The following is an 18,888-nucleotide window of genomic DNA, read 5'->3' as shown; positions in this document are numbered from 1 at the left end:
TGCGTGCACATGTAGGGGCGTGCACGCACACGCACACGCATGCACACACGTGCATGCACTTACACATGCATGCGCACATACACACACAGTGCCAAGGAAGGACAAATAGACAATGACAGAAAGGGCAGCAAAGCCAGAGAAACAGAAAATATGAGAGAAACAAGGAACAACAGAGACAGACAGACAGGGAGATTCAGATGGACACAGAACAAGAGAGAAGGCCAGCAGAACATCGACGGGAGCCCTGCGGGGGCTGAACCCAGCCCCAGGATGAGGGAAGAAGGTGCCACATGTCCCCATTCTCTCCATCCAGAGTTCCCACGACCCATCAGCTGCTGGAGGCCAGGGGAGCTAACAGGAGTGGGGGCCCCCTGGGTGGGGAAGGTCACTGAGGGGGCTGCCCCGTGAGCCCTGTCTCTGGTGGGCGGAGCAGGGGAGGTGGGAGGCAGGGAAGCCAGGCCACAACTCCTGGATACGGCAGGTTGTGTCCTCCAGGGAGCCCCTGGGGTTGGAGGCCTGGGGACAGGCTTTGAGCAGAGGAAGGGAAGAGGTAGGAACCACACAGGGCCGGCAGGCCATCTCTGCACCTGATTCTCGTGGGGCGCAGGGGCAGCTCAGAGGGCATCCGGCACGTCAGGCTGACCCGAAGCGCAGCGCTGGAGGGACACATACCATGGCCAGACTGAGCACACTCCCCAGCCAGTCTCCGAGTCCACCCTCAGCCTTACCTCCCGCCCTTCAGTCTCTACATGAGGCCTGGAGACGGCCAGACCCTGGTTCCACCTGGGCTTCTTGGCTTCCTGGCTGTGTGATCTGGGACAAATCACGGAGCCTCTCACCGGGACAAGGTATGTGAACTGCTTTAGTGTGGTGCGTGCCTGAGGGAGCCAGAAGGTTCTAACCAAAATCAGAGCTATAGGCCAAGTGCTCTGCAAATCCTTGGGGTTTATGCTGAAGGACCTCAGTGTCTGGCGCGTGGCTCCCGGCTACCCCGCCCCCCACCCCAGTTGGCCATTCTGCGTCACAGGGAAATGGGGAGGCAGTCTGTCCTGTGACACTGCCCCTCTGGGCTTCATCCCTTGCCAAGCCTGCTGGCTTCCTGCTCTTTGTGAATTTGTCTAGGTCCCCTGAGAGTTGAGTGATGCTGTCCAGCCGCGGAGGTCAGGGAGGGTCTGGGCCTGGCTCAGCACAGGGCCCGGATGATGGTGGGCCCTACCTCTTCCGGATCTCCTTCAGCTGCTCCTGCTCTGGGGCAAACGTGAAGACCACAGTTTTGTGCAGCACGCTGCAGAGAGAGAAGAGAGGAAGAAGGAGACGAGAGGCTTACGGGGGTCTGGGGGCCATTTTCTAACCTGGACTGGAGGGACCGCAGAAGTACCATCCCCTGCCTCTAGCTGTGGCTACTTCCTCCGACTCTGCTGTGACTTCCTGAGCTTTCGGGCGCCTGAAATCTTTCTACCACAGAGATTTTGCAAATTTATCAACCCTCGTTTCCTGGAAAGCCCTTGAAAGAAAACTTCAGTTCTGCCTTTTCTCTGTCTCAGGCTGAAACCCTCCTTGAGGCCTCTGCTGTGTGCTCGCCCAGAGCACCCTCAGCTGAGGGTGCTCACCCCAGTTCAGGGAGGTCACTGCCAAGGTCACTGCCAAGGTCACTGCCAGCTCCAGGACAGGTGCCTACAGTCTACACGGGGCTTTAACTTACAGCAGGAGCATCCTTAACCTTGCCGGTGTAAACTGAATATTAAACACTCTTTCTTCCTTTTCTTTTCTTCTTTCTTTCTCTCTCTCTCTCTCTTTCCTTTCTTTCTTTCTCTCTCTCCCTCTCTCTCTCTCTTTCCTTCCTTCCTTCCTTTCTTTTTAAAGATTTTACGTATTTATTTGAGAGAGAGTGAGAGAGAGAGAGCACAAGCAGGGGGAGGGACAGAGGGAGAAACAGGCTCCCCACTGAGCAGGGAGCCCGATGCAGGGCTCGATCCCAGGAACCCGGGATCATGACCTGAGCCGAAGGCAGTTGCTTAACAGACTGAGCCACCCAGGCACCCCCTAATACACATTTCTCATCGCAGAGTTCATACTTCTTCCATGTGGAAAACTCAGAAATTATAGTAAAATAAGAAGAAAATAAAGAAAAATCACCCACCACCTCTTCCATCTGTCAATGACCGCTGATAACATTTGGGAATGGGTTCTTTAGGTCTTTTGTTTTTAAAATGCAACTAATGTTCTTTCTTTTTTCCTTCTTCTTAAAAAATGGGATTAAAGGACAGATTCTTGTTTAAAAATTAGTTTTTCAAGGGATAGGTGAAACAAGGGTGACAAAATGTTGATAATTATTGGTGGGAACTGGGGTGTTCGCCATTCTCCCTCCCCTTTGAGTATGTTTGGGAAGCTTTACTATAAAAATGGTGAATTAAAATTACACTGCAATCATCGCTCTAGACTAAAATTGTACCTATATCATCACTTTTCATTGGGTTTTTCTCTCTGAAGGTAACTCAGTTTACTTACCTAATATTCAACTGCTATATATTTAAGGTATGTTCATTTTTCCCTATTATAACTAATACTGAGGTGAACATTCCTGTATCTAAATGTGTTTGCACCAGCACGCTGACTTCTTTAGTGTAAATCCCTAGAAATGAATGGAGCACCATTTGGAATGAGCTAAGGATCCTTTATTGGATCATTATATACAGTAAATCAAGGTCCGCTAATCTCTCTTTTGGGTTAACCAGTGTCTCTCTCCTCCTTTGAGGGGTGTCTAAAGCAGGGACCGCCCTACTTGGTTAAGAGCCCCTCTGGGTGGGGACTGTGTTGACATTAATTAGCATCTGCCCTCAGCTCCCCAGACTGAATCCTGAGACTTAACAGAAATAAGGTTGGGCCCTGTCTCGGGTCAGGTTCCCTAGAAGCAGAGCCTGAGCCTCTGAATGGGGCAGAGAGCCAAGTTTCACTTGATCACTTGTGTATGGGATGTACTGAGGGCCTGCTCTTGGGAGAAGCTGGTAAGGGACCAAGGGAAGCAGAACAGAGCAGGTCTTCGGCCTGATCCCACAGGGAGCTCTGGAGCATGAAGGGCACCAAAAGTTTGTCCTACCCGAGGCCAGGGGGCTGGAGAGTGATGCCTCTGCCTCGGTCATAGGCCACTCCTGGTTGGGGGAATTGGGAGGGTAACCACCCAGGCACCACTGGCTCCTATCGGCCCCAGGGTAGTTTCCTGGAGAAGGTATAAGCTGAGAGCAGCTGGGAAAAGAGGCTGTGGGCAGGGCTCCAGCAGCATCTTCAGGTCCCAAAGGCCTGGCCCAGAAAGAATGCTAAGGTCTTAGAGAGAATGGTGGGAGAGCCCCCGAACTCCAGGCTGGAGGCAGGAGGGGGTAACAGTGGTCCACTGGGAGGTCCTACCTGATGTGTAGCTCGGCCAGGGTCTGGCACGTGCTCACCGCCCTCAGCACACAGTGCACCCCGTCCAGAGAGAGCCGGTTGTCGCTGAGGCTGTGGGGGAAGGGGGTGGCAGTCAGGCAGCTCAAGTCCCCAGGCCTAGACAGCTCCAGTCCCCTCCTCCTGGCACACAGTAGCTTGCTGGCTGTCACTCTGTGGATGTCCTGGGCCCTTAACCAGGGTGTCTCGAAGGATTCTGGCCCACGTGGATGAGCCAAGAGCTGCATGACCTCGCTGCCCCACTCAGAGAATAAGGTTCTACAGCTTGAGTGAGAAGAACTGACTCACCATTTTCACCTCTCTGAGCCTGTTTCCTGGTCTGTCAAATCACCACCATTTTAATCCCATTTTACAAATGGAGAAACTGAGGCCCAGAGACATTAAATGATGTTAAGGCTACTAAGTGACAGAGTCAGGACTGAACTCCCAAGGCAAGGCCCCAACTGTTACTCAACCTCAACATTCCCCTACCCGACCTACGCATGATGCTAAGACCTCAACACATCCCACCCAAACACCAGCCCACCCAATACCGTGTAACACCATAGCACGTCCAGCAGCCGACTCCCCTTTCTTTCCATCCCACCACCCCAACAACCCACCCCTTTACCTCGGGGCACTGTGCCCCCACCCTAACATGCCTCTTCCAACACCACAAAACCCACCCACCCCAAACCCTAATGAAACACCCAGTGCAACATCCCACCACACCCCAGGGCTGTTGCAAGGATGAACTGGAACACAAGCCACTGATGTACGAGGAACACGCTCTACACACCCAAGGGGTTTTAGTAACTGGAACTGAGACAGAGGCAAAGGCAAGTCATGGGCAGACTGCTCCAACTTTGCTGGTGTTGGGGGAGAGCAGGTCAGTGGAGAAGCACTAGGCCACTGCAGGACCTGGTGGTGGCAAGGACCAGCTGGGGCTCTCTCCAGGGCTCCCCCCCATCACCCAATAGTGACGCTGGCAACTCACTCCATATTCCTGGTGATGTGCAGCTGAGATGCAGCCTCTGCCATCAGTCGACAGCCTTCATCGTCCAGCTGGTTTCCTGAAAGGCTGAGACAGAGGGGCCCGATGCCTTGTGCTGGTGGGGTGGGGTACCCCTAGCCTCTGCACTCACACAGTCCCTCCTTGACTTTAGCCAAAGCAGCACTCCGGTAAATGAGCCCTAATAATGATGGATGCTGCAAGGCTGTGTATGACGTGCCCTGCACTGTCCCAGCTGCTTCTACCATTACTGGGCATTTAATCCTCATAAGGACCCTGTGGAGCAGGCACTATTATTATCCTCATCTTACTGATGAGCAAACCAAGGTTTAGAGCGGTTAAAGCACCTCCTGAAAGGCAGACTTGGGATTTGAACCCAGGCAGCCTGATTTCAAGGCCCCACCCTCAGCTGCTTTTTTATGCTTCAACCTGCATAATTGCTTATGATAAACTCCATGGTTATAGGGGCATCAGATCTACCATGGGGATCAGGGAAGGTTTCCCTGATGTTTGAACTACTTGCTTGAAAAACTAGGAGCTCAGTAGGTAAGAGGTGGGAGAGAAATGGGGGAGGGTGTTCCTGGTATTGGGAACGGCTCATTCAAAGGCCCTGGGGCAGAGCTCACTGGCGGAGCTGAAAGGGAGACAGTGTGTCAGGATCGGAGATTTCAGTGGCAGGACAGGGTCAGATGGGCCTTGGTGGGTTGGAGGCAGCGCTTTAGATCACACAGGATTTTAGGATTTGGCCTTCACTATGAGCAGTGGGAAGGAGTAAAGCAGGGGCAGGCAGCAGTGAAATGTAGTTCACTCTCTGCCACGTGGAAATGGCCAGTGTGGAAGCAGGAAACCCAGTGAGGAGGCTGATGGGGTCATCCAGGTGAGGAGTGAGAGTGGTTTGGACTGGGGAGCTGGATGAAAAGAGGGTGGTGTTGAGAGCTATGTAAGTGGTAGGTGGACTTGGGATGGGCTGGCTATGGGGGGAGGGTAAGGGAGCTGAGAGATGTCTGGTCTGTGTAGCCAGATGGGTGATGGGGCCATACTGTGGGTGAGTGCACCTGGGGCAGGTAGGGGGTGGTCAGGCTTGGTGATACCCAGCTGGGTGGAAGCGTGTGTTTTGTAAAAACACCTTCTAATCCTGTCTTGGTTCTCCCAATGGGACAATGTCAAGGCTCAAGCTTTGGTCACCAAGGCCCTCACCCATTCATCTTTCCCTAGGGTGAGGCCACTCACCTCACAACACCTTATGGCATTCCATCACTCCACCCTCACACCCATCTGATTTCCTGGGAAAGTCCTAGCAGGGATCCCCTCCTGGGGACATGACAGGACCTCTACCAATCCCCAAGCCCTACTCACAAAGGAGCTGGGCGTTAATGGAATTTCTCCAGCCCCAAAAGAGAAGGCGGTCTCACTCTACTCTGGGAGGAAGACAGGGGAGGGGACCCTGAGGGCTGTGGTTTGGAAGACAGGTGTGATGAGGTCTCCACTTTGCAGCTCTCAATAATACTGGTTACAAGGACGAGGCCGGTAGGAGTCAGACTGTCTGAGCTTGAACCCTGGCCCGGACTCTTCCTAGACGTGTGACCTTGAGCAAACTTAACCTCTGTGTTGCTTAATTTCCTCCTCTATGAAGTGTGCATAGTAATAATACTTACATCTCAGAGATGGGAAGATTAAATGAGAGGATGTATGCAAAAAAGCCTGGTCCAGGGCAAGTGCTAAACAGTGGTAGCTGTCATGATGGTCTGAGTTCCCCAAATTCTTAATGAGGCAGCATGCCCTTCCTTACACCATGCACCCAAAGTGGAGGCCCTTCAGACACTGCCCTGCCCCCCACCCATCTCCCACCCCAGCACTTCCCGTGATACTCACTCTACTTCATCCAGGCAGGGGCCTTCCTGGAGCTGGGCTATGAGTTCCTGCACGTCATGGACCCTGAGCTGACACTGCTGGAGCCTGGAGTGAGGCAGAGGGGCTCAGGGCAAGAAGCTAGACCAGACCTCCTCCAGCCCGAAGGGCCACCGCCGGGTGTGGGAGCCAGGGGAGTCAGGAAGCAGACAAACCTGGGGTCTCATCCTGGCCCTGCTTCTCAGTACCTGGACAATGTTGGACAAGGCCCTTGGCCTCAGTATCCTCCTCTATCAAATAGGAATAATAAAGTGTACTTGGCAGGGTTTTCGAAAGAATCACAGTGAGGTAATGGGTATAAAATACTACCGTGCCCAGTATGTAGCAAGGGCCCATTAAATTAGTTGTAATTATTGTTGTTATGGCCGATGCTCCTCATTCAGGCCAGGATGGGTTGAAGTCCTTTCTCTGCTCCATGCCTGTTTTTCCTTTTATCCTCCTTGGCCCTGCTCTACCTCTCCTCGGAAGGTGCCCTCCCCCCATATCACATCCCTCCCCTTAAGGCAATCGAGCCCACTGAGGTACCTGAGTGTCAGGCTTCTGCTCTCAGCCTCTTTCCTCTGGCCAGCATTTCCCTGTAGGTCTGGCGCTCTGGCAAGAACAAATCCAACATTGGCCTTGTCTTAGATTCCAGGGCCTGATTGTTTGGAGGTGCTAAAGGTGCTATTCAGAAAAGCAGCAAGAGCAAAAGGTTTGAGGGCAAATAGGCTTTATTCCAAATTCTGGCCTTGGGCAAGTCACTTCACCTATCTGAGCTTCCATGGTCTCTTTTCCAAGATGGGATGACAATATCTAACACAGAGTGACTGAAGGATTAAAATGAGACGATGTATGGTCAAGCGCCCAGCATGGGCACAAAATCGAAGCTTAGTAAAAAGCAGCTGCTATTTCTATGTTGTGAAGCTCTCCTTTTGTATACGTGCCACCTGTGGTTCAAAAGCCTGGGAGCATGGACGGTGTGTGGGTCCAGGCTGCGGGAGCCACGGCACCTCCAGGCTCTCTCCCACTGGGCCAGGGGAGGGGTGGGGCTGCAGAGAAGCTGGAACGTCATTACCCGGGTTTTCACAGACCTCCAGACTGGCGCTGTCCGACGGAACTTTCCGCGATGCTGAGAATGTTTTGTATCTGTGCCATCCACTGGGGGAGACACTAGTCTCCCATGGCCACTGAGTACCTAAAATACAGCTAATGTGGCTGGTAAACTTAAATGTTCATTTTACTTAATTCTAACTAATATGCCTTTAGATAGCCACATGTGGCTAGTGGCTGCCGTATTGGGCATCATAGGTCTGTACAGCTGGAGGGGAAAAAGACATCGGTCCTACTAGATCGTTGTATGGGGGAGGAAACTGAAGTTCAGAGCAGGGAAAGGACTTGCCCAAGGACATATAACATCATCTGTCTGTGAGTCTCAGCCAGGGAGGAGTGTGAATAAGTCCAGCTGGAATGTTCTCTCATGGAAAGGCTGCTTCCCTTTCTTTGCCCATGCAGGACCAGCCAAGCTGGAATCCATGCACAGCTGGATTAGCCAGCATCTGAGTGCCACCTGGATGTCAGCAGTGTTTTAAGCACCTGCAATGTATTAATTCATTTAATCCTCAGAGTAACTCTGAGATGTGGGTATCATCATTGCCTCCCTCCCGCTTTTTTTTAGATGGAAGAGTTTTCTGGAGCTTTCCCCACATATTAACACCAATCTAACAGTATATTCATGCCTTCCCTAAGGGTCTGACTTGCTCTGAGATTTCTGGGGATGCTCCCCCACCACAGGAACCAGATGTGGTCCAGATATGCTAGAAGAAGGTAAGTCCTTGCCAACTCTGAAAAGAAAGCCATTTCTCAGGCAGCCACAGCAAGAAGAATCCCCACATTCCAGCTCTTCACAGGCTCTCTTGGCTACCTTACCATGCTACTGCTTGAGCCCAGACTGCTCCTCAGAATGAGCCCAGACCCACCCCCTGCCTAGGTTCTTACCCTCGCAGCTCTGAAGCAGTCTCTGCGGGCGGGGAAAGAAGGAAGATGAGCTCCGCCTCCCTGCAAAAGTCAGACACCGAGCCGTGAGACCAGTGGTCTGGAAACCAGCACATCACCCGCTGCCTGCACACCCCCTGCGGCCCCAAACATCCAGAGAAAGCTGATTTTATTATAACCGACAAAGAAACAACTGGCAGAAATGCCCCAAATCAGACAAGTAAAATCTGTGACTATGTCGTTGCTCGATGAATCCCGAGAGAGTATTCTTTAAAAGTCAGGAAAACAATATTTACAGAGAAGACTTTAAAAAGTTAGGATTGCAAAGAGTTTTTGTGGGAGTTACAGTATTTTAGGGTTAAGAGGCATGGCACTTGACCCACTCCGTAATCCAAACAGGTAACCCCAGTTCAGCACCACGGAGAGCAACTCGCGGCTAATGATTCTTTCACTATGCTTCCTAGATGCGTTGACTCATTCCTTCAACCCTCCGCCCATCTACCCATCCATCATTCTACTCAGCACTATGTACTGAGTGCCAGGTGCCAGGCCTGAGCTAGGCTCTGGAGATACCCATGTGAATAAAACAGATTCAGGCACACAAGCATAGCTATTGCAGACGCGGTGCTCCATTTCCCACTCCCTACCTTCCCCTCCCCTTTTCTCAAGCCTCTGAAGGCCCAGATTCCACTCCTTCGGCTCACCTGACTTGCAGGGTCCTGACAGTAGGGCATGCGACTGCCACCTTTGTCAAGCAGAGTAAGGTTGACACGGAGACATTGTTGCGGCTCAGGCTGCAAGATTGTGGCAAGGGTATCAGGAGTGAATCCTGTATCCCATGGGCCCCAGACTTTTTTTGCTCTGGGAGGTGGGTAGCTCAGGCAGGGGTGGGGGTGTGTGGAAAGACGGCTTACTCAAGCTTCTGGAGCCGTGGCAAACAAGGAAGTACCTCCACGATGTTCAGCACAGCCCAGTCCTTGAGCTGGTTGTCCTGAAAGCTGCAAGAGACCAAGGTCCAGTCCCTCAGCCATGGAGCTGGGGGCCTTGGGAGCCCCAGCTGGCAGGTGACATGGCTGCCCTCATGGAGGAGACACAAGTCATAGGCCCACAATGGGTTGGTAACCTGCTCCACAGTATCCAGTAGGCCCAGCTAGGAGGACAGTACCTCTGCTGGCCTCACTTCTGTCCCTATTCAGCCCCAATGGGGGAGTTCCTGCCTAGTGGCCCAAGATGATGGGCTGTGAAGGCCTCATGAGGTGGAATGAGAACACCCAGCACACTGCTCTCAGGGCTACGTCTGGGATGTGCCTGAGGCCATCTAGTTTATTATGGCCTCTTGGCTCTTGGGTGATGAGCAGAGTCTAGACTGGGATACAAGAGATGCTGCTTCCAGCCCCAGCTCTGGCCTTGACTCACCCAGAACCTTAGGCCAAGCACATTTCTTCCAACCTCACATTCTTCATCTGTCAAATGGGGTCCACAACCCAGCCTTGCCTGAGTTCCTAGCCGGAGGGACAGAAGTACGAGGGTACCTTTGTGCAAGATTGCTCTGGTTAGTGCAGAGGTTTGGAAATGTGAACTTGTTGACACTTATTTCCCCCTGATTATAGAGAGTGACATTAGTCTTTTCTCCTATCAGCCAGTGATCCCACAGAAAGGCACCCAGCTGAGGGGATAGGAGCTGTGGTCCAGCTAACACTCCACTCAACAAGCAGGATGACCTAGTGCCAGGCTGCATGTCTCTGGACAAAAGGGTGCCTTTCTAAATCTCATAAAGGTGCCATATAAACTAATGGTGGTTCTGCCAATGAGCTGCCAAGAAGTCTCCCCGGCCCCATCCCTCTTAGGCTACTCATCACAAACACAGGGCAAGAATATATTTGCGGACATGTGCTCAGTTAGCATGTACTTGCATCTAAATGTGTATGTGGATCTAAGTGTGCACACCCCTATGAATGTGCAAGTGAGGGGAACATATTTAAGTGAGCAGGCGAGTGCAAGTGTGCACACATGTGCACGAGTGTGAAGGTATATGTGTGTTTCATGCATTTATGTGTACCCACTGTGCCTGACACCTGCCTACACGCTGCCATCCCTTCTCTCAAGGTCACAGAAAGATGGGGAAGGGGCCTCAAAGTTCAAGGTCCTTCAAGACAGCCCAAAATATTAGATGAAGGAAGCGGTGCTCGAGGGTCTTTGGGAGCCTTGTGTTTGGATTCAGACCCATCCAGTTCTTGGACCAATGCCTCCCCTCTCTGGGTCTCACTGAAAAACTGGCCAGATCCTGATGGGAAATGCAGGACTCATTACAGGCTCTGGGGTGGGGGTGGGGAGCCCAGGGACCTGGGAAGTGACTTGTCCCCCTTAGCCAGCAGGTCATCTTGGAGATCACTCACCTGACCTCTTCCAGCTGTGGACAGAGGCGCAAAGCCTGCACCAGGTGGCTGATGCCTCGGGCAGTGATCTTACTTCCTGCTAACCTACAGGGTAAGCAAAGGTGGTGGGAAGGAATGGGGGTGGGAAAGGGGGCCGGCCAGGAATCTGCCCTGTGCAGGGTCAAAAGGAGAGGGGAGAGTTCCAGGCATATCCAGCTGAGGATCCCTCTTGGACCCAAGCCCTGGCTCACCCCAGCTTCTTCAGGCTCCCCATTGTTGGCAGGCTCCTGGAGAGGGCTTCTGCAAAGGCGTCCCCACATTTCCTGCTCTTAAAGCTGCCACAGGAAGAGGCAAGGTAGCAGAGGCTCAATGCTGAGCAGGGCTTAGAAGCCATCACCCATCCCTTCCTCTGACAGATGGAACTGAGTAGTTATGTTAATAGTTATAGTAGTAGTAGTAGCTCTTGTTTGTAGTAAGAACAAATACGGATTATGGCAGAGACTGCTAACTGCCCACTGAAACCATTCTCCGTGGATAGAACTCTAACCGGGAACACGGTTTCCCAGTTATAGGCGGCATTTCCAGCCTCCCGTGCAGCTCAGAGCAGCTCTGCAGCTATGTTTGCACCACTGGAATGTGAGCAGAAGGGATGTGCCCCATCTCGGTGTATGTGGGCTTTAACACACGGGGTACATCTAAGGCGTGCTCCCCTTCCCTTTCCCTAAGCCGGAGCACAGATATGCCCATGACTCAGCTTTGACCATGCAGATCCAGGTGCCCAAGGAGATGATGGAACATCAGTGGAAGGGACCTGGGTCCCTGCATGACCACATGGAGCTAGCCATCTCAGAGACTCGGACCACTTACTTCTGAGTGCTCCATGACAGTGAAACAAAATTCAACATTATTTAATCCACTGTATTTGGGGGTGGGGGGTGGGTTCTCTCAGCCTCACCTTTTCTCTCGCTACTATTGCACATACTAAGCCTTCACTGTGCCCCAGGCACTCCCTAAGGAGGGTTTTCCTGGCATTCTCTTATCTGGCTCTCACAACAACCTCATGTAGTGAGGATTATTACTGATTAATTTTAGGGAAGAAGAAACTCAGGCTGAGAGATTAGATAACCTGCCCAAAGTTAAACCACGTCTGGAATCAGAGGCTCCAGCCCACGGCTGAGAGGGAGAGAGACTGAAAGCCCAGCAACCACAAGAACAATGTCCAGTTGAGAGCCAACTGGACCCTAAGGCCTTGGGAGGAAGGGAGCTTCCGCACCGGCTCTCAGGCTGAGGGACAGACAGTTCGGACTATCTGTTCTGATGTTCGAGATTCGCACCCAGGCTCCTGCAGGAAGGGTCTGACCGACTCCACCCTCCCGAAGCCCAGTTCCCTCCCAGGTCCTCCCCAATCCTCCCCAGTCCTCCCCTGACCCTACTCTCACCTGAGATTCTCTACCTGCTTACAGCCTGCCAGGGCCTCAGGGCAGTGGGGCTCCAGGGGGCAGCCCTCAAAATCCAGGTGGATAGGGGCATTCCTGTGCCCCAAGATGTTGGTCAGGGCAGCCAGGTCAGCAAAAGTCAGTGGGAAATTGTGGAAAGACAGGTGGCAGGGGAGACTTTGGGCCACGAGGCTGGCCAGCTCAGCCTCCTGGGTCTCTCCCACGCAGTGACAGAGCGCTATCACCTTGGGGCCCGTGAGCCTGCGGGTGGCCAGCTTCCTCAAGGCCTGCATCACCACAGCCTGCTTGGCGCTCACCCACGTCTCATCCCGCCGGGCCACGTGGCTGAGGAAGGGTCGGCAGGCGTGGGACGCCAGCCCTGCCAGGAAGGAGGGCAGGTGGTCTAAGAGGCCCGGCCTAGCTTTGGTCCGCAGCACCCAGCGGGAATTGAGGGTGACGTGGCCGGCAAGTGCATTTTTGTCCACCTTGGCGCTGACCATCAGGTACAAGGCAGCAAAAAACTCCTGTAGGCTGAGGTGGGCAAAGGCGTAGCCTGTGCCCTGGTGCCCGGGGCCCGTGCAGACGCAGAAGGAGGTCAGCAGGCTGAGGGCAGCCCCGAAGGCCATCGTGGACGGACGGACGTCTCCTACGGAAAAGATAACCTTGCCGGTCTCCAGGCCCCTCAGGGCCACCTCACTGAGGTCCAGCAGGGACTCGGGAGGCGGGTAGCCTCGGGGGCCGAGGGCGGACACCATCTGCACGTAGTTCTGAGTCACGGTGGGCAGGAGGGCCGCAGACTGGCCTGGACAGCTGCGCGGGAGCAGGCGGTGGAGGCACAGGCAGGTGACCTGGCAGAGCGCGGGCACTGCGCACATGCTCTGGAGGTGTCTGCTCTTCCGCAGCTCCGCCAGGGCCGCCTCCTGCCACAGTTGGTCCGTGAAGAAGCGGGCCATGTACTCCTCCACCCGCGGCCTGTCAAAGCCCCACATGTGGACCGTGGCTGCCTCTGTGGGCAGGCAGTCGGGCAGCTTCCCCGGACGGGAGGTGGCCAGTACCCAGCAGCCAGGCAGCAGGGTCCCCCGGCAGAGGCCAGAGAAGAGGGCAAGGGCCGGACTTGGCTCCTCAGGACCTTCCTTCTCCCTGCTGGAATGGGGGTGGAGGGCCTGGTCCAGCCCATCAAAGATCAGCAGGACTCCGTTAGCGTTCTCCTCCAGGTACTGGAAGACCGAGTCAGGGCCCGCCTCGGGGCTCAGGTACAGGTCAAAAAGGAGCTGGGGCAGCGTCAGGAGATGTGTGATCAGGTTGAGCTGGCGGAACTCGAAAAGGAACAGGGCCTGGAAGCGGTCCAGCTGGCCGTCGGCCCACCTCTGGCAGAGCCGGTGGGCCAGGGTGGTCTTGCCCATGCCCGCCTTGCCCAGGAGCACCGTCACCCTCGGGCCCTTGTCGGCCCTGGTGTTGAAGAGGTCCCGGATGCTCACATCAGTGCCGTCTTCTGCCTTGGGGTCCCCCAGGGTGGCCCCCTCCTGGGTGCTGAAGGGTGCCGTGGTCCGGCTCCACTGCAGGATCGGGGGGATGTAGGCCTGGTGGAAGGCAAGGGGTTGCCCTGGCCCCGGGATCCGGCTGCCATAGCGCCGCCGGGCGGAAGTCTTCAGCAGCTGCAGGTACCTCCTGGCCAGCTCTGCAGGGCGCAGGGAGAGGCATGAGGGCGGGAGGCCTCCCACCCCTAGATCCCCTCACCCCAGTACTGGCCGTTGGGAGCCTGCAGCCTCAGCTGTGTGTGCAAGGGGGTGGGGACTGGCAAGAACACACAATTCCTAGAAGGAACTGGTTCCACAGAAGCACTGGTTCTGGGGGCCATTTAAATGGGGAAGTCTGGCTGGAGGAGTGTAGATCACGGCTCTGTTTGTTTTGCAACAATATAAATGCTATAAAGTTGTCAGTGAGATGGGGGGGGGTTCCTTTGCAACATCTTCTTAGAACAACTTCTTAACTGTGTATCTGAGTACCCTGTTCTCCTCCCAATATTTCAGTTTTGTGACGCCCAGGGGTGAGTACTAACAACCTGTAGGCCTAGGCATTGGCCAATCAGAACTGGAGCTGGGCCCTTACTATGTCGGGCATTGACTTTCTAATTGCTGGATCCCTGGGAGAGCTTGGGTGGCCCAGGGGAAGAACCGGGGCCGCTGTCAGGGGATGCTGGGGACAGGTGGTTGAGAACAGGATTCTTCTGGACAACTGGTGGAGAATGAGAAAAATTCTGTCTTCTCTACTCCCTCCTGCCTGGCCGGTCCTCAGCAGCCCCCATGCCTTGTGGTGGTGGTGAGGGGTCTCCCTGGTATTCTGCCCATCTCTAAACTGGCCAGTGAGGGCCCAGGTCTGAGGTCATACTGGTCACCTCTGCTCTGCCCACCCAGGACCTCCAATCCATCTCTGTTGGAAGGAAGTCAAGAGTCGCTGGGCTCCTGGAGGCTTATCAGCAGGGCACAGAGTCCAGGATCTGTGTCCTGGCCTCAAGGCAGGTCCTTATGTCTGGGTCCTTCCCAGCCTTGATACCCACCTAGCTGCTGCTTCTTGCACTGCTTCGGGCGGGGTGAGGACCCACAGCTCTGATAAGGCCGCTTGAGGCCTGGAAAGAATGAGAGAAGAGTAAAGGGTGAAGTTTGGGGGCCTGGGCTGAGGGGGCACCGAGCACCTTTGGGGAGCTCCAGGCCACAAACAGGCAGTAGGCAGACAAATGTCGCCGCACCCAGGGACTGAGTGGAGGCAGGCAGCGGGCAGGGGCTGCATCAGTACCAGCTCTGTTTGCAGAAGTGGGTCCCAGGCCTGGGTGAGGGGCCCAGAGGCTCTGGGCTGGGGGATCTCCCAGTCCAGGATGCGGGGAGCTGGGCCCACAGCCAGCAGCCTCAGAAACACTCAGCCCGGAGCACCGAATGGCCTGGGACAGACCCAGGTCTGTCGAGGCTACTGCTGGTTAGAAAAGTGGACTTTCCAATGTGCTTGGCTGGGCCTGTGGCCTCCCTCTGGGGTCAGTGTGTTTTATCACCCTTATGTCACATCTCCCACACTTCCTCACTTCCCTTACTGGTTTCTCGAATTCTTGTCTGGTTGTGGATTGTCAAGAGTCACTTTAATGCCTTTCTGAAGAGGTTGGAAAAGGAAGACAGGAAGAAGGAAAAAAAGAAGGAACGGGAGAGAGAAGGGAGGGGAGGAGGAAAGGCAAGAGGACTTAGGGAAGAACGTGAAAGTAAAGCAGGATACTCCCACAGCCAGGCATCGATGATGGGTCAGAGCAGCCCCTGAGCAGGCCCCTCGCCCTGCCAGGTGTGAGGTTTCTTGGTGCTGGATTGCAGGGAGACTGAGGGATCCCAGAGAGGGACTGGAACCAGTTTGAGGGTATGTTAATGTTCTGTCAAGTCCTCTATCAATAAGGGACCCACTGGCTAAATATCATTCAGGTCTGGTCACAGCCATGTGATAATTATGCCACCTCAATGACACGGGCCAGAAGGGACAGGACTGAATGGTTTTGATCTGCTGGGATTATGGGGTGGATGTTTTCTGTTAAAGCCTGTTGATGTTACTGCCATGCACAGCTATAAGTAAAAAGCCCATACTTCTATAGAAATAAAGGTTCTGAGTGCACAGCCATCATCAGACACAATGGTGAAAGACAGAAAGCTTTCCCTTTAAGATCAGAAACAAGGCTGGGGCGCCTGGGTGGCTCAGTTGGTTAAGCGACTGCCTTCGGCTCAGGTCATGATCCCAGGGTCCTGGGATTGAGCCTGCATCGGGCTCCCTGCTGACAGGGGGCCTGCTTCTCCCTCTCCCTCTGCCGCTTCCACTGCTTGTGGTCTCCTGCTCTCTCTCTGCCAAATAAATAAATAAAATCTTTAAAAAAAAAAAAAAAAAAGATCAGGAACAAGGCAAGGATGACTGCTTCCACCACCTCTATGCAGCATAGTAGTAGAAAGTCCTAGCCAGAGCAATTGGGCAAGAAAAAGAAATAAAAGGCATCTAAATTGGAAAGGAAGAAGTAAAACCTGTTTGCAGAAGATAGGGTCTTACATGTAGAAAACCTTAAAAACTCCATGAAAAGGTTCTTTCGAACTGATAAATGAATTCAGCAAAATAGCAGGATACAAAGTCAACACACAAAAATGAGCTGCGTTTCTACACACAATGAACAACCTAAAAGGGAAATTATGAAACCAATTCCATTTATGAAAGCACTGAAAGAATAAAATGCTTAAACATTAACCAAGAAGGTGGAAAACAGCTTCTTGAAATGAAAAATACAAAACATTGTTGAAAGAAATTAAAGAAGGTGTAAATAAATGCAAATGCATCCCAGGCAAATGGCCTGGAAGACTTTAGATTGCTAAGATGGCAATCTTACCCCAAACAATCTACAGATTCAACACAATTCCCATCAAATCCCAATGACCTTTTCTGCAGATATAGGAAAACCGATCCCAAAATTCGTGAGGCTGACAAAATTCTAAAAAAACTCTTGAAAAAGGAACAAAGTTGGAGGACTCGCACTTCCTGATTTCAAAGCTTACTACAAAGCTACAGTAATCAAAACAGTGTGGCACTGGCATAAAGACAGACATACAGACCGATGGAATAGAATAGAGAGCCCAGAAAGAAAACTTCACATATACAGTCAAATAATTTTTAACGAGAGTGCCAAGTCCATTTAATGGAGAATGGACAATCTTTTCAAAAAATGGTGCTGGGAAAACTGGACACCCACACACAAAAGAATGAAGAAGGACCCTTATCTAACATCACATACAAAAATTAACTCAAAATGGATCAAGGACCTAGATATAAGACCTCTAGCAATAAAACTCTTAGAAGAAAACATAGGGCAAAAGCTTCACGACATTGGATTTGGTAATGATTTCTTGCATATGGCGCCGAGGCACAGGGAACACAAGAAAAAACAGACAAAACGGCTTCATGAAAGTGAAAAACATTTTGTGCATCAAAAGACACTATCCACGGAGTAAAAAGAGAACCTACAGAATGAGGGACATCTGCAAAACACAGATCTGAAAAGGGATTAATATCCAGAATATATAGAGAACCCCTAAACTCAACAACAGCAAAACAAACAAGGTGGTTAAAAAAAATGGACAAAGAACTTGAAGAGACATATCTCCAAAGAAGGCATAAGAATGGGCAATAAGCACATGAAAGGTGCTCAGCACCACCAATCATTAGGGAAATGCAAATCAAAACTACAATGAGATCAATACCACCTCACACCCATCACAAGAGCTACTATTAAAAAACAAACAAACAGAAAACAACAAGTGTTAGAGAGGATATGGAGAAATCACAACCCTTGTGCGCTGTTGGTGGGAATGCAAAATGGCGCTGCGGATGTGAAAACAGTATGAAGTGCCTCAAAAAATTAAAAAAGAATTACCATGTGACCTAGGATTCTAAAGATATACTCAAAAAGAACTGAAAGCAGGATTTTAAAGAAATATTTGTTCACCCGTGTTCACAGCAGCATTATTCACAATAGCTAAATTATGGCAGCAATCCAAGAGTTTATCAATGGATGGATGGATAAGCCAAGGGTGGTGTACACGACAATAGAACATTCGTCAGCCTCATAAAGGAAGGAAATCCTGACACCTGCTACAACATGGAGATACCTTAGGGACATGATGCTGAGTGAAATGAGCCCGTCACAAAATGATTCCACTTATAAAAGCTACTGAGAGTAGTCAAATCATAAAGACAGAAAGTAAAATGGTGGTTCCCAGGGGCTAGGGGAGAGGAGACTGGGGAGCTATTGTTCAATGGGGACAGAGTTTCAGTTTTCCAAGATGAAAAGGGTTCTGGAGATGGATGGTGGTGATGGTCACACAATAAGAGTGAATTTAATACCACTGAACTGTGCACTTAAAATGGTTAAGATAGGGGCACCTGGGGGGCTCAGTCAGTTAGGCATCTGCCTTTGGCTCAGGTCATGATCTCAGGGTCCTGGGATCAAGCCCCACGTCAGGCTCCCTGCTCAGTGGGGAGTTTGCTTCTCCCTCTCCCCCTCTCCACTGCTTGGGTTCACTCTCTCTTTCAAATAAATAAATAACATCTTTAAAAAACATGGTTATGTGTATTTTTGCCACCATAAAAAAAAAAAAAGAAAAAGGAATAAAGGTTCAGAGACTAGAGCGTGGCCCATGAATCATGAGGTGGTCACCATTTGATCGCTGACCTCTCTGTGTTCTACCCGAAAATCAGTCAGAGGTTGCCAGGGTGCGGACAGCAGTCCATGGGTCAGTATCAGCCCCAGGGCATCTGAATGATGAGGGGCCTGAGTCTGTGGGTCTGGAGGACGAGGCCTGAGGGTTGGGGACAGGGTGAGAACACGCTCAAGTAGACGGGATTGAGGCACTGCCCAAGGGCTGCCAACTTTCCGCTCAGGCAGAAAGCTCCAGCTTAGACCTCTGGGAACAGGTATCAGGACAGACCAAAGCCTTCAGGGGCACAGAAGGGGAGGAGGTGGGGCTAGGAGCCATGCAGGGGGGCAGGGGAATGTACAGATATATTGGGGGATAAGGAGGCTCGTTTAAGGGAAATGTCCATGCCCAGCCACCATCAGCCTCCTCTGGGCTCCAGGGAGAGACTTAGCATGCTCACCACCCCCCTCCTACTCCACACCCCCAGGCCTCACCGTGGTGGAGCTGAGAGGTAGGCTGGCTTTCTTCACCAGCCTCCAGCTGGCTGGGGAACCCTGAAAGAGACGGGG

At 52.4% G+C, this 18,888-nt stretch overlaps 1 protein-coding gene across 5 annotated transcripts in view; it reads right to left on the bottom strand.

Annotated features, from left to right (window-relative positions):
- The window catches only part of NLRC5 (NLR family CARD domain containing 5), a 103,510-nt gene that overhangs the window by 35,641 nt on the left and 48,981 nt on the right, over positions 1-18,888 (bottom strand). For 4 of the 5 annotated variants that reach the window (XM_032424268.1, XM_032424267.1, XM_032424271.1 and 1 more), the window contains exons 4-17: positions 18,814-18,873; positions 14,677-14,745; positions 12,123-13,797; positions 10,935-11,018; positions 10,705-10,788; positions 9,223-9,306; positions 9,013-9,102; positions 8,312-8,371; positions 6,863-6,928; positions 6,302-6,385; positions 4,415-4,498; positions 3,403-3,492; positions 1,217-1,285; positions 588-656 (exon numbers count right to left, since the gene is read on the bottom strand). In XM_032424268.1, coding sequence (XP_032280159.1) covers positions 588-656; positions 1,217-1,285; positions 3,403-3,492; positions 4,415-4,498; positions 6,302-6,385; positions 6,863-6,928; positions 8,312-8,371; positions 9,013-9,102; positions 9,223-9,306; positions 10,705-10,788; positions 10,935-11,018; positions 12,123-13,797; positions 14,677-14,745; positions 18,814-18,873 — 2,668 coding nt within the window. The remainder of the gene's footprint in view (positions 1-587; positions 657-1,216; positions 1,286-3,402; positions 3,493-4,414; positions 4,499-6,301; positions 6,386-6,862; positions 6,929-8,311; positions 8,372-9,012; positions 9,103-9,222; positions 9,307-10,704; positions 10,789-10,934; positions 11,019-12,122; positions 13,798-14,676; positions 14,746-18,813; positions 18,874-18,888) is intronic. The other variant, XM_032424270.1, reaches the window with a different exon arrangement.

Source organism: Phoca vitulina, unplaced genomic scaffold (assembly GCF_004348235.1).
Source record: "Phoca vitulina isolate PV1807 unplaced genomic scaffold, GSC_HSeal_1.0 scaffold30, whole genome shotgun sequence".
NCBI lineage: Eukaryota > Metazoa > Chordata > Mammalia > Carnivora > Phocidae > Phoca > Phoca vitulina.
The sequence above is the reverse complement of the archived record's forward strand: the minus strand, read 5'-3'. Positions and strand labels throughout refer to the sequence as shown.